The 15,474-nt window shown below is 31.4% G+C and overlaps 1 protein-coding gene across 9 annotated transcripts in view; it reads right to left on the bottom strand.

Annotated features, from left to right (window-relative positions):
* Ca-beta (Calcium channel protein beta subunit) overlaps positions 1-15,474 on the bottom strand; it is a 602,416-nt gene that overhangs the window by 11,503 nt on the left and 575,439 nt on the right. For 8 of the 9 annotated variants that reach the window (XM_074131403.1, XM_074131405.1, XM_074131404.1 and 5 more), the window contains 5 exons: positions 8,638-8,875; positions 6,736-6,901; positions 4,821-4,919; positions 4,353-4,674; positions 3,052-3,090 (listed from right to left, as the gene is read on the bottom strand). In XM_074131403.1, the coding sequence (XP_073987504.1) occupies positions 3,052-3,090; positions 4,353-4,674; positions 4,821-4,919; positions 6,736-6,901; positions 8,638-8,875 (864 nt within the window). Of the gene's footprint in view, positions 1-2,753; positions 2,931-3,051; positions 3,091-4,352; positions 4,675-4,820; positions 4,920-6,735; positions 6,902-8,637; positions 8,876-15,474 lie in introns of all 9 variants that reach the window. The other variant, XR_012459538.1, reaches the window with a different exon arrangement.

The raw sequence follows: 15,474 nt of genomic DNA, 5'->3' as shown, positions 1-15,474 counted from the left end.
AATTGAATATCTAATTCTTATTCGGAACGAATAGAACCAGCGATAGAAGCCTGACATACACCAACATTTATTAGTTATGCAGCGATCATAATTTCCAATGAATTGGGTCACTACCCATTGCCAGTTTAAATGATTTCCAGTAGCTTGGCTTTAGTTAATCCTAGATATTTATACTAACGTGGTTCAATTTTAGTATTTTTTTCATTTTTTTTATCCATACAGTTTTAAAGTTCTGCGTTTTGTTCAAACGTTAGTATGTAATTTGATTGTTCTCATACATTTACTTTTCAAAACGACAAGATATAATACCGTTATTAAATTTTGCAGGGAAGTAATGTTGTGTTAGTTACTTAAGAAGATCATGTAAATAATTAGGTATATATATTATGTAAACAATTCCTTCTGACATACTAGCTACTAGTAATATTAGATTTAATAGGAAGTAAGTTTTTAAGATTATCTTATATCTGATATTTCCCACGTTTGATGTACTAAGTTAGCCGTACAAATTTATTCCATCTAAAATCGGTTCAATAATAACAAAGAAGAATAATAGTGAATAGTCTTTTTGATACTTTTATTATAAAGACACAAAATGAATTCAAAACTACATATTTCACTGAAATCTGACAATAAATGTACCGTCCAAAATTTTTGTCTATTTTTAATAGAAAAACAGCCTATAAGTTTTGCATTCCAAATAGTATTCCAAATACCTCGAATAAACTTAATAAGAGTGCAGAAGAAATTAGTAAATTATCAAAGATAAGATCGTTTCTCTGAATCCGAGTCTAAAGTTATTAATAAGTTTTACTCAGGCAACGAAAATAAGTAAATAAAATCTTCATTTTTGAAATGAAAAACAAGAAAAAAAGACTTATATAGTCATTTCTTCTTTTAATCGTTACAAGGCTTACTCATCATTATCTTGTATTTTCTTAAATGTAAAGTTTAAGGTATAAAATAAATAGACATTAACAAAACAAAAATGATTAATATTTGGTTAGTCATTGTTAAAATTAAGGTGTCTTAATTTAAAAAAAAAAAAGAAAGAAAAGCAGATAGTGCATGCTGCAAATACAATACGACTGAAGTCGCTTTATTTCATTTTAGCATGAAATGTTTTATTGTTTAGAAATTTACAAAAGGCAATAGACAATTACAAGCGGTCACTGCGATAACTGAAGATATTCACAACCTTTGCGAAGAGCACAACAAAATTGGAAACAAGTTGAATTCACTAAAAATTGTCTTAATATATATTTCTTTCCTTGAATTCAAATTCCGAGAGTAAAATGTAGGCATAAAAATGAACAATGTATAGATTATTTATTACTGAACAACAAAAATGGATATAAATAAAAATGATTATAATGAAGCAATTAATTTTAGAGAGCTGAGGGGTGGGCGGGGAACAATGGGCATTTTGGATTGCCTGCGTTCCTTCCCCTTTTGGTGGAACCTCCCTTTTAATATAATCTATAATCTATACGAGTTTCTAGGCCTTCAGAGATAGTGCACTTGCACAGAATGTGGCTTAAAGGAGATCTTTGTGATGTGGGAAATATTTGAGATAATGATTCTACAACATTTTGCAATTGGTAGTTGGACGTAAAGCCCGCCTGAAGAAAGAGGCATTGTTTTACTTGTAACACTTTGCTGCGATCTGAAGGCGATTGTTGCCGCATAATGTAGTTTTCTGTTCTGTTTTTACTGGCCCTTCTTGATGGAAACAAGCATTAGGCAGATTAAGGTGGTAATAGCTTAATCAAAACGCTCATGTACGGGTAAGATGTAGCTCTCTTGGCACATAATCTCCCAGACTGCAAAAAAGTCAATCTTCTAGAGCCCTACTACAAGCAGTATAATTTAATTCTCAATTTGAGCAAGATGAATTTGAAAAATCAAGGGCAAGACCTCCGTTGATATGGTATATATCGTATAAGATTGAAGTTATCCTAATTTCTCTCGTTTAAAGCCCATTTCCATGTGGCATAATTGGCGATCATTAGAAGTAGGTGCGATTATCCAAGTAACCAGGTTTTGGCGTAACAAAGCCAAGATTCTTAATTCTCACATGATTGTGACTTCATTTTAAAGGCATCTTGAGCAACATAAATCTTCCCCAACATAGACTATCCACAATTGTACCTCGACATCACTCCTAGTGGTTTATTCGGTGGAACCTGTTAGTTGCGAATGAAACTTGTGATTTTCAGGTTTTATTTCATTACGTAATATCTAACAGATCAATTTTGAAATAATAGGAAAATATTTTACAATATTAGGACCAGAACAATATTACAAGTGCCGTGGAAGTACAAAAATTAAAAGTTAATATTAATCCAAATTTCTTAGCTAAAAATCAGTTAGAATTTGTTAGAACTGAGGTGTTTCGCCTCTTTATATTCAAATAAACATTCTTTTTCTCGGTTGTTTTAAACTCATTAAGGTTGCAGTTATGAACTTCATACAGTAGAGTATTTATTTTGCAATCTCAATAAACTAGATATTATTTCTGCTTAAAAGGAAATACTGGAATGTAAACAACACTGACTCAATAAAATAAAAAATATAAAATCTATCGATGAAATAGTAAAAGTCATGCATGCCGGTCCATTCGACGATTATTGTCTGTCCAAATCGACAAAGAGTGGCAAGAAAAACTTAACATATTAAAATCAACAGGGAAATAATTTTATCGATTTCACACGGCTCACCTGTGAAAGTAGATCGCGTTTATATTTACTTACGTAACTAACAGTTGCATCCGGCCTGCTTCAACAGCAAAAAGTAACTGCAATAGACATAGTGTGTATGTGTGCACCCACGTAGTCAATGCAGTCAAATACAACAAACCAAAAATCTCCTAACAAACTAATAGTTGTCCTCGGCATCTATAGGGTTGTCTGACCAGACCATACGGTCCGCTTCACAGACAATAGAAAAAAATTAATAGAAAAAAAATTAAATAAAAAAATTTGGAAAAGAAGAAAAATGAAAGAAAACTCAGCGAAAAACAAGCTAATTAAAAAAAAAATGTAGTCTTACCTCTGGGGTCGTGGCCATACATGTAATCATCGTGCGCCCCTGAAAAAATAAATTTATCTCAGTGAATACGAAGTTGATTACTAAATTAATTATACATCAAATAATTAATTATATAGCAAATATGTCTTCAGCTCGCCGATATATTCTAGTTAATAGGGGTAAAATCCCCAGTAATAACCTTCACTTAAATTTTTGTTACAATTCCTTTTATTTGCAACTCCTTTTATTTACAACTAGATGCAATGAACATTTTTGGATTGTTTAGAAAACTGTACAATTTTGAAAGAAGAAAATCGCCAAACGACGGTAAGGAAACTGCACAAAATAATGGCTCGCTAATTCTGTCTTTTTAATCAGCGCGTCTCCTCGAGAAGTAGGAGACGCGCAGCTTTCATGCTTCTGTAGCACTTCAGACGAGAAAGGGTCAGGTTCAATAAGTAATATTCTGAAACCGTTAGCCAAACTGCGAAGTGTTACGTTTGTTAAAGACTTGAGAACCGACACAGTTTTTGGTATACGCTCGTTAAAAGCAATTAGAAAATAGTATAGTGCTATAACAAAACGCTGCTTAGCTACAAATTTTGAGAAAGACGGAAAAACAAGTACTTTCATCTGTTATACGCTCGCCATCAATTTTTCTCTAAGAACTGTTTACATAAAAATTTATCCCTAACTTGGCTCTCTCATAAATACTCTGAAACAGAGTTAGTCAAATTATATATACATATATATAGCGTTCCCTTTGATATCTTTACTGAAAGTAAAATGTTCCTACAGCCCACCAGGTCCGCACAAAAATTAATTTGGTTCAACTGCAAAACACTCCTAATTTTTGACTTGAGGTTTATAGAAAATATTTAGTTAAACTTCATACTCTTCAATATAAAGTTTCTTCATACTTTTCACATGATTATAACGGCACATGGGGATAACTCGCGTAAACGACTGGAGAGAAACCGTGGACCTTGTAAAAGGGCGTACTCCTCTTAAACCTAACTACAAGAAGTTCTTATAGTAAGTCTCCTTCGTTCTTAGGCGCTTCATCATTCAAATTTTTTCAATATAGTTATACAAAAAAATGTTCCTCGTTCACAAGGCTCTATTTATGTCCGAATTTCGTTTAAAAAAAAAATCATAAATTGAACGACTGGAGCCAACTTAGGTAAAAAGACTCAGCCACGTTCATCCAAAAGTTAAGAAATGCACTGTGTCATTTGCTAACAGATCACAAAAATTGACAGCAAATTAAGTTAAAAAATAAACAAAAAAAAAAAAAAAATTGGGATATCATTAGTACAGACCTGTGGGCGAGATGGGGACTCTTGCACTGGCGTGATCGCCACTAGGGGATATTTGGGGAGACTGATGTAACGGCCGAGGTAGCCCGCCAATGGCTGGAGTAACTGGCTGTACAGTTGGAGCTGGCAAAGGTGGATGTGTAGCTTTCCAATAGGCTTCAAGATATTCGGCTATGTGTTCACAAGCATCCTCTAATTGGTTCTCATCTAATATAACATCAAACATTTCTGGTGGACATTGAGCCAACTTTTCCGCAGCTACCATTTGTACACTCAAGTGACGAGCTTGGGACTTGCCTCTAGACTTTATTAGTCGTTGTAAAACCTAAATAAATAAAGAAATATTAAAATAATGGATATTAAACGATAACAAATAACTTGAATTACTGTAATGTAATTGTGAAATGCTTATATTATAAATAAAAAATGACGCGTATGTTTTTGTGCTAAATAATTAAAATTTATTTGTACCTTAGGCGAAGAAATCTTAAGATAAACGACCGTAGGAGCAAGTGATGTTTTAGCCAGTTGAGAAGGATGATTAATTGTATCACAATCCAGTACTACTAACTGAAAATAATAATTAATTAGTTTCACACATAATTAATCCACAAATTTCAAAGATTTTATGATAATTTTGAAACAAAACAAGTGGACAATAAGATTAGATGATGGATAAAAATTAATCCTGTCCCTTTGATTGAGTTATGATTGTGCGAAATATACGCCGTTAGAGTTTGATATTAAAATTGAAACTGATTTAAATTTTTTTGTGATCTTTCAGCACTTAAACTAATATCAAACTGATTAGTGACCGATCAGAGTAGTTGGAGAACAGTTAGTGGCTTACACAGTATGTATATAGGAAATTCTTGAAGGTATGCGTAAAGTAATTAAATTGTTCTAACAGAACCAAAATCCAAATCAAATTTCAAACAGGACTTGGACTTGACTTTCCAGGACATGGATCACGCATGCGCGGTAAATTCACAAACAATAGGTAACTGTCCGCTTAAAGCCTGATTTAAAATTGAGAAGATCTCAGAAAAAAAAAGTCTAGTGTTTTCAGTAGGGCCCCAATCCATTCATTTAAACCATAAATTATTTATGTAAAAGCACCATTTACTTGTGAGAGTAATTCTGTTATTTAAATATCCTAATGATATTCGAAAATATTTATAAAATAAAGGAATATTGATACGTTATTATTCAAATGGGTTCACACTGGAAAAAGTAAGAATGAATAGTTAAGAATGGCATTTACTACTCGTTCTTTTATATTAAAGTTATATTTAGGTCAACGCTGAAATACCTTTCGCAAATGATTTGAGTAAAGTTCGAACGGAAAGGGAAGAGGGACAATTTTTATTCCATAGATTAATAAATGAATAATGAAGCTTAGCTATTCTCTGACGAAGTATTTATTCTATAACATTTTAAATAAATGAAAAACTTATTTATTATCAGCACCTGCAAAAATAGATTTCCAGCCCGTATGTATGAATAAATAAGTAAAATAAAAATATAGAATGTACTGAGTTGATTTCTATAGTTCAAAAACTGAATTTGAATATCTCAGAAAAATAATTGACCTGCCAAGAAATAATAAGGTTGGGCATGAGGGCAGAAACGAATGAAATATCAAGGTAAGATATAGAAAGCTCTTCAGAGCAAATTTCTAGTTTACCATTTACAAAATAACTAATATTTGCTGTATTTTTTAGTGTACAGATATTTTTTTTTGGATTTTATAGTCAAAATAGGTAAATAAATAAATGTAACAAAGCGTGATTGAGGCAAAGATCCCCAATCTTTCTTTTATTTTGACCACCTTGACAAAATTTGTTTCCAACCGTTTCTTATTATTATTATTTATTGTAATGCAGCTGTTGATAAGGACAATCCAATAAATAACTAAATATAATTTTATTATTAACATTACTGAGCTACTTTTTAACTTTTTAGTCGCATATCTGTATGACCTACAAAGAGTATATTGCCCTTTAAATCAGCATGCTCAGGAACTGAGTATGGCCGAATTTTAAAGATTGTCCAAATTTCGAGATACAAAAGTTTAATTAATTTTTTCCTCGAATTATGTCCACAGAATATTACAATATCTACTTGTGATCTTAAATTGCAAGCACAGGTTTACAACACGCACGAACATTGCCAGTAAATACCTGCGAGGTCCATTCTGAATGAAACACAAACTGAATGGACCAACATTAATATGTTTCGTACTTTTTTTCTCAGCAAGAGGATATAAACATAAAACATGCTGGATAGTGGAGCACGCCGAAAAGTGCTAAATATCCTACTGAATACATCTCGAAGATTTCCAATCTAATATTAAAATAATCTGTATCCCTTTACTTGAGCTTACTTGTAATGTCCTGGCTAACTCAAATATCCTTTCTATTTCTGCCTGTACCTCGGCAAGTGAATTTGATCTTGATGCAGATCTTTCCATGATAGCACGCTTGGACGGGTTGTTAAGAAGAGACCTCTTTGCTAAAGAGATATCCGCCGTCACACGAGTTATTATAATCCTGGAAAAAAATAAATTACATATGAATAGAGATTAAATAATAAAAATAAATAAGCATATTATTAATTACAAATTTTGTACTTCACCAAAGGTTTTTAGCCATGTCTACTGTTTTTAGAAGTAGTTTTCTTTATTTTCTATAGAATTACTTTCTTTGTATTTTGATTTTATTCTATTGTTACATTGCTCTTTTCCTTATTGAAATAAATAATTAATAATAACAATAATGAGCATCGGATAGGCACGAGACGGCGCTAATGACCAAGCTGTCGATGTGCCGAAAAAAAAACATCGAATGAGCATAGTTGAAAGTAGGATACAACTTCTTTGTTTTATGTACAGATCACATTCGTTGAACACTTTTTTTGCGAATATTAGTTGACATTATTAATGCCCTAAAGTAAGTTGAACTCTGGGATCATCCAACGCAACTAGGTGAACAATACCAACATACTAGGTAATTGAACAGGAAGGAATCTCTTAATAATTAAAAAATAAATTCATACTATTATGCCTTACATTTATATTACAATATAAAAGTAACTTATTCACGTTTACCTTAAAAAAAAAAAAAACTTGAATAAATCATTAAAAAATGTATAAATCTGACTTGAGGAATTTATTGGAATTTAAAGTACTGACACTGAAAATCTCGTAATTGTATCTGCTTTAAGTATTTCTATTTTGAGTTCTGGCATTTAGCCAATGTTTTGATTTCACAAAGAGAATAAATAGTTGGTTGTTGTAATAATTTACATGTATTAATGCCTTTTTTACACTCTATTTTCACTTTTTTCTTTATTAGAAAAAATAGAAATATGAAGTTCAGTAATCGATAATGTTCGAAATGTATATTAATAAAATTTATTCTATTTAATGTAGTATTTTCCTTAAACTTTTTTTCGGCTAAATAAAACGAATCATGAGTAAATAATTTTATGGCATTATTTATTTTTATGTTTTTTTAAATAAGTTAAAACTTCTACATGGAACCTGATTTACTGATTTCAGTGACAAAATAACATAATTTACTTCCGTTTCTTATGCACTAAATATAATTAGCTAGAAAAAAAGTTATTTGAAACTCTCTAAAGCAGGAAGTAAAACAATTTTTAAAATCATTCTTTCTTTAAGTTGCCCTTTCTCAATCTTAAACATGTGAATATTAAAGTGGTTTACTTGGGATCAGAAAAAAAAGATATCTATTCATTGGTGACATTAAGTTTATTTATTATCAATGAAACAGGCAAAGCAAGTGTTTTACTCGATGTTCCTGATCTCAGTTTTATTAAATGTATGCCTTCGCTCAGTTCGGAAATTATTGCAGTTTATGTGAAGCTTTATTTGATTTATTGCTATAAGACAAAAACAAAGCGATCGCCTTATTACATCGCAAGTTTTCTTTCTTCGTTAAGAATGACTTTTTGGGAAATTACTTTAAAGCGTAGCAATTAGTGAAACTGTCATCTCTGGAAATAAAAGTCGATTTAAATATATTGTATTGTAGTTTACAGTAAACTATTACTGTAAAGATTTCGATTTCACTTATGTTTCTGCCTCGCACTACACTAATGAAACTCCGAAACCTGTGAGGGATACAATAAACATGCGTCCTGCAACGGATAAAATCAAAATATTATCCAGTACTGTAGAACTTGACCAAATTTTCAATAAATTACAAAATACTATATAAATAATTTATCGGAAAAATAAGAATTTAATAAAAGTGAAACCTACCTTCCTTCAAATCGATGTTTAAGAAAATCAAATAGCGCTTTTTGCATCATATCGGTCACCTCATAACCTTTGAGTGAGGGTCCGACCAGTACCACTGGGCGCATAGATGGTACAACATCGTACGGTGTTGTGGTCTCTTGTTTTTTGAAGAAAGGTTTTCGCTTTTCCTTGGCTGGTGGTGTTGTCAGAGTTGCTTTACCCTGAAGCCTTGCATTGCCAACAGAATCTGAATCTTCACCTGATTGAAATCAATTAATACACAAAAAACTTTTATAATATTCAACTATTGGGTTGGTGTGGAAAAAAAAATCTACTCTTTGTCATAAGAAAATCAATAAGAGATTTTAAGTTAGTATTTAAATAAAATGCAAACTAATAGTAAGACAAAACTTAGTACACTACATTTTTTAACTAGCGATTGGGTTGAAATTATTTTAAGACCAACGTAAGAGGAAAGAGTATCATATATGTTGCCTTTTTTATGTTCATATATTAATCTTCTCTAATTTTAATAGGCACATTATTTAAATTTCGACAAGATTATAATACTTTTCTTAGTTAGTTATAGAAAGAATACAAATGTTGGACGCTTAGAATGTTTAAGAGTTGGTAGTCAAACACTGCGCGAAAAAGCGTTCTTTATCGTTGAATATACCTAACTTTTTTTTTCCTTTATCTATAAGAGATAAAATTCCCTAATTTACTATAAAATAGTGTTCATGTTCTAATTTATTACAGTAATCTATTGTAACAACACAGAACAAATAGATTTAGAGTAAAATGTTGCCGAAAATAGGCGAAACCCGATTTTACTAGTTATTCTTAGTAATTTAATTATTTTTGTAAATCAACGTAGCAACAAAACGTATGAACGGATTTTCGTAAATACGTTGTTCTTCTATTCGAAATTTTACGTGGTAGTGCCTTTATGTACTTTTTTAGGTAGATGTAAGGTCCGCTCAATTATTTTTTAATTATTTCCTTCTCTAAAAATAATTAATAACCAAAAATTTCAGTTTAAAAAGTTAATTTTCAGAGTTGATTAAACAGAAAAAGTTTCCACAAATCAGCAAGTAACCAACATTCATCAGAATTTTGTAATTTCATCCAGATAGAAATGTTATAAAGAAGATATGTTTTTTAAATACAATTTGTTTCACATTTTTTCTCCCATCCTTTTAAACTGACTTCCCTAATACTATTCAAGGCATTCTAAGCACCTTAATATTCTCTGTTGAATAATTTTTACATGAATCCGTACAGAAAATATTAAAATCCGTTAAGTTTGGTAATTTTATAACGATTCATATCATTTAAGTAACTTTAATACATTACATTTTCATTATTACATTATTTCCAAAAGTGCAATAGATTTTTATATGCATTTAATATCTTCTGTAAGGATTCTTGAGTACAAATTTAAAGGCAAATGGTAGAGTAAATTTTCAAACCTTAATTGTAGTGAGAGAAGTCAGTTCAAAAGAATAAGGGAAAACAATTTAAATAAAATACATAAGCTTTTTTTTCGAACGTTTCGAGCTGAAACGTGAATTAAATATTTGGGTGCTTGCTGATTTGTGAACCTTTTTTTTCGTGTAATCAACCCTTAAACTTAACTTTTTAAGCTAAAAATGTTTCTTGATCGAATACATCGATTAAGAAAAGCAAAGAAAGTCATGCCCTAATAATATTTACAGATTTAATGGATAATTAAAGTTCACTCGATATTAATCATTTCCAGAAGGGAATTTCCTTTTTAGTGAGACTAAAAAAATAAGATTCTTTTATCAAAAAAATATCACTACTTTTTAGAAAATCTAAGAAGGCAGGTTTAGTTCCCTTTAGTAAATAGGAAATTTTGAAGTACTCCATTTTTAAGCAGCTTTCCAACGCTGGAGTGAGTGTTTCTTTTTATGGTTCAATGATAAAGTAGGAAAATTTTAGCACCAAAATCACTTATGGTTAAAATAAAATGAGAACTGTAATCCATCTTCTTGTACACGAATTCAAGGCTTCTCCATGCCTTCAGTAAATAATTGGACTTTACATTTAATTCCTTCTAAATTCAAAGAATCAAAGTATCTCAAAAGACGTTTTTTAAGGTAAGATTGGTCACAATTCTTTTGTGAAATGTAGAGGATTCAATTGTTAATTAAGACTCTTGACAGTCTCGTTTAAGCCTCATTAGGGTTTGAATTTTTTGATAATATTAAGATCTATTTAATCAAGCCTATCCACAGATTAACGTTGCCAAAGAAACACTTTATTTTTACCTTATAAAGAAAAATTTAAAAAGAACACAAACACGTCACTACTGAAAAAGAATCATCAGTAATTTTTACTGATGAATAAATCAGTAGGGAGCACACTATTGACGATTCAGAAATCGATGTCACCAATTCGTTTTTAAACTATACTGTACTATCATGAATTTGTCCTCAATGATCATTAGATTGCTAACATTTACTTTAATTTAATAGTTATTTTTAGAATCAATTTATTTTACATTTTATTCATATTAATTTCCACTAACTCCTTACTTTCAGCTGGTGGCATTTGTTTAACTTTAACCCACAAACATTCCTTACGTCAGATATCTGATCGTGGAATAAAGAAATGGAAATTATTTGATGGCGGCTTGATCTTTTATATTTAGTTTTTCTATCTAATATGTATAGGAATTTTATTGGAATTGACATTGTTGAATCAGGCGACATCATCGGTTATTCACGCCGCAATTTTTTTCTTTACCAGTATGCCTTTTTTTCTCAAAAGATTTCTATTAGTTAGTAGATTCCTTTAGCCTTCGAAGAATAGAATTTTCCTCTCTTTTTTCCTGACATCCTTTGCTGTTTCCCGTCAGCCCCTTCCTTAGATTTATTTCCCGCTCTGTCCATTTTCCCTCCTTGGTCTTACTTTCTACCATCGATCATTCACTTTACTGGTAACCTCCGTGACAACCTTTCTAGACTTATCCTTTTCACAGTCCGAACCAAGTAAGTACTTACAACTCTATCGACAACAGAACGTTCCTTTTATTACCACCTTCCTCTTCTTTATCTTGGATTTTCTTGGGACAGCTTTGGAGCTACTTCTAATACATATTCTAATTATTCCATTGAGTATCAGGTAAAATCTTCCTGGCTTCGAAGTACATACATTTTAATAAATTAATGTCACATTATATTTAAACAGACCGTAATTTATTTTTGAATCCCGGGTTTGAACTTAACTGCCTGCCCTTAGATTTTCTGTAGATGTGAGCTTCTATCCCACCTGGCAATGCTATCTGTCACGAGGTAACACTGACCAAATGCCAGCCATGCCCTGAAAAATATTCCTAGCACAAATGGTCTCTGGTGTTGACGTACCTTAAACTAGACGGGAAATGAATGGAGCTTAAATTGATAGAAAATCGTTTACGACTGAAGATCTACCATTTGTACTAAATTCCTTAAACAAACATATTCGTAAAGTTAAATTTAGTCAAAATAAAAAGCTTCAACCACTGCAAACAAAAGCTGCAAGTGTCCAATCTTTTAGCAAATTACCAAACATCACTATTGTAAATCAAAATTACTGTTCACACTACCAAATATCAAAACTTGTTGAACATGCTATTTAAAGTGCTCTAATTAATGCTCTAATTACAAAAAAAAAAAACACTTAATTTTGTTCTACAATTACCCAGTCCACATACATTTAGTGAATTTATGGATAGCTAACTTTCTACTGACGGTCTACCATGGAAAGTGTTGTAATTATTGAGTTATATATATTTGTTTAAAAATGTATAATAAAGAGAAAGCTCTTTACTAGGTACTACTTCAATTTCTAGTAATACATCATTACTTTAAAGAGCCGCAATGCGAAGCTAGATTCAAAGTTACTAGTTTAAAGAGTCGAAGCTAATCTGCAAAATAGATACAATTCATTTCAGTTGGAGATTTCTGTTTAGACTTTTTTTTTTGGATGAGCTTGCATTATTACTTTGATTAATAAATTATCTTGAAGTCAAATTTTAAAATTAGATTGAACATATTTTATTGCCTGCAATATTTTTTCGTCAAAAACCATCAATTTTTGTCATAAGCGATTCAATTATGACTGAAAAAAATACTAGCCGTCTGTCGTTTTAATTTGTTTTATGTAACACCAATGACATAAAGTATTTGAAATTGCCTCCAACAATTGGAATTACAATGCAGTACAAATAATAATAATAATAATTATAAGGGAAGGGATTAGCTATGAGGTTAGCATACTGGACTCCCACGCGGAGGTCCCGGGTTCGAATCCAGCAGCTGACCCTTAGATTTTCTCTTCCTATGAGCTTCTTACAGCTCACTGTCCGGTGATGGACAGTGTTGTCTGTAACGAGAGAACACTGTCCGGTGGCCGGCAGTGCACTGAAAAAAGCTCCGGGCGCCAATAACCTTAGATGTTGACGCGCCTTAAATCATTAAATAATAATAATAATAATAATAATAATAATAATAATAATAATAATAATAATAATAATATGTTTCCTACGCGGAGGTCCCGGGTTCGAATCCAGCAGCTGACCCTTAGATTTTCTCTTCCTAGGAGCTTCTTACAGCTCACTGTCCGGTGAGGAGGCCGGCAGTGCACTGGAAAAAGCTCCGGGCGCTAATGACCTCAGCTGTTAATGCGCAGAAAAAAAAAAAATAATAATAATAATAATATGTTGATGGGCAAAAAAAAAAAAAATAATAATAATAATAAAGAATGTGCAGTTGTATTTAATTTATAATAATTTCCGCGTGAAGCTCACTTGAATTTTAGAGTTCAGTAAATAAAATCAGTATATAATAATAATGTAATACCAGTATATCTTGAATTTTAGAGTTTAAAGTAAATAAAATATCAACCCATTTAGAACATGTAGGTAATGGCGTGATGGACGTGGTGTCACTCTACCGCCAGAACAGCTGACATTTCTTTATCAAAGTCGGAGTCTTCCAGGAAATGACTAAAACATTTCTCCAATTTTGGGGTCGGATGAACAGTACGCTTAGAATTAAAGCCAGTACATATATTATCTCCAGGTAACTTTCATATTTAATCTGAAAGGCTGCTACCCTTTACCTCGACCTCTAAACAGGATCCTTTCGGGTCCCAGACTCCTAGAAGATCTAAAGAAATGAACAGCCGATTTTTAAGAACATTACGGCTTGGCTACACAAGTATTGTTCCGACAAAGGTGCAAGGTTGTCCTTTTAAGAAAGTTCCTGTGCAGGAGATGAAGGAATGATTTGGTTTCTAGGCTACCAGATGGTGAAAAAATAATCCTACCAGTAATGCCTAAGTACACCATTGTTCCTCCACAAAGTTTAGGACATTTTTATAGCTCCTCGTTTGAATTTAAAATAAGGCATGTGCAGAAATTGGATGGGTATTTGGTTATGTTTGGACCTTTGATGGAAATTTCAGGGCCTTAAAAAGTTCTTTGGTGTTTATTTGAAGTATTTAGTTCTTTATTTATGTTCAAATAAAACAAAATAAATAGGGCTCAATATGGTTATTTCAATCAGTTAATGAGGTTAGACACCATATTGATTATAAATTTTGGCGCCCTATTAAATATGTTTTCCTGTCAAGGTAAATATGCAGTCTCATCCGAAAACAGAATTTTTTTTATTTTGCGCTGTTGGCGAAGGACAAGATACTAAGAGAATATCATCTATTTTTACAAAAATTATCTTTAAGAATTTCATGTATATTAATTATACACTTAATTGTTTCTGCACTTGAGTACAGATTTAACACTAAGCATGTCGTTAATTATTTTTTATAGTTTTAAATGTAATCCATCCATTCTAATGAACTAATCATACCATAATCTTTGCAAACAAAAACTTTAAATTCCAATAAATCTAAATCACATTATAAAGCTAAAACTACTCACCCTAATGGCCTACTTAACATCTAATATAATAATTTAAAGTAATGATAGCAGTGAGGCTAGGATTATTACTGGGTTATAGGTATCTTAAGGTTATGAAGGGTTGGGCAAGGATCGGAGGATAATATTCTCTTATTTAATTACTTGGTATTTTCTTTGTTCCAAACAAAAATTACTAACCAAAAAAAGATAAAAAAAAATTATCCATCGAATAGATAAAATAAATAAAAAGACGATACTAATCACGTAACGAAATCAAAATAATAATTAAAGAAAATAAAAACCAAATGTAATACAATACATAACACGTTTACAACGACATTGCCACAACGACAAACTTTAACCTTAAATTACAAATACATGGTGAAAAAATAAAACACGTTAAAAAAAGTAAAAAATATCATTCCAAAATAAAATAAAATTCATTGAAATAAAAAGTAAAACACACTCGAACACAGTTTTTTTTGGGTGAATAACATTCAGTGTTGTACAAGAAATAAATAAAATTAATTAAAAATAAAAAATAAATTAATTAATTAAAAATTTTTAGGGTGTCTTTTAATTATCTATTTAGTAATACGAGGGTCGTTTGAAAAGTCCGTGCAAAGTCAGAGAGATAGCACTACTGGCGCGTATCGAGGTTATGTTTGGTTAGTAGCATCTCTTGGAAGAACACACACCAAGTTTCAGTCAGATCGGTCTATTTCTTTGTGTTTGGCATTCGTTTGAATAGAGGAAGTCGAGTGATTTTCAAAAAATGGACGAAAAAGAATTTCGTGTGTTGATTAAACACTACTTTATGAAAGGCAAAACGCCTCAGGAGACTAAAGAGAAGCTTGATAAACATTATGGTGACTCTGCACCTTCGATTAGAACAGTTTATAAGTGGTTTCAAAATTTTCGGAGTGGCC

Source organism: Rhodnius prolixus, unplaced genomic scaffold (assembly GCF_049639745.1).
Source record: "Rhodnius prolixus isolate KJV_2025 unplaced genomic scaffold, Rpr scaffold_4, whole genome shotgun sequence".
NCBI lineage: Eukaryota > Metazoa > Arthropoda > Insecta > Hemiptera > Reduviidae > Rhodnius > Rhodnius prolixus.
Note: the sequence above shows the minus strand (reverse complement) of the source record. Positions and strands in the feature narration are given on the sequence as shown.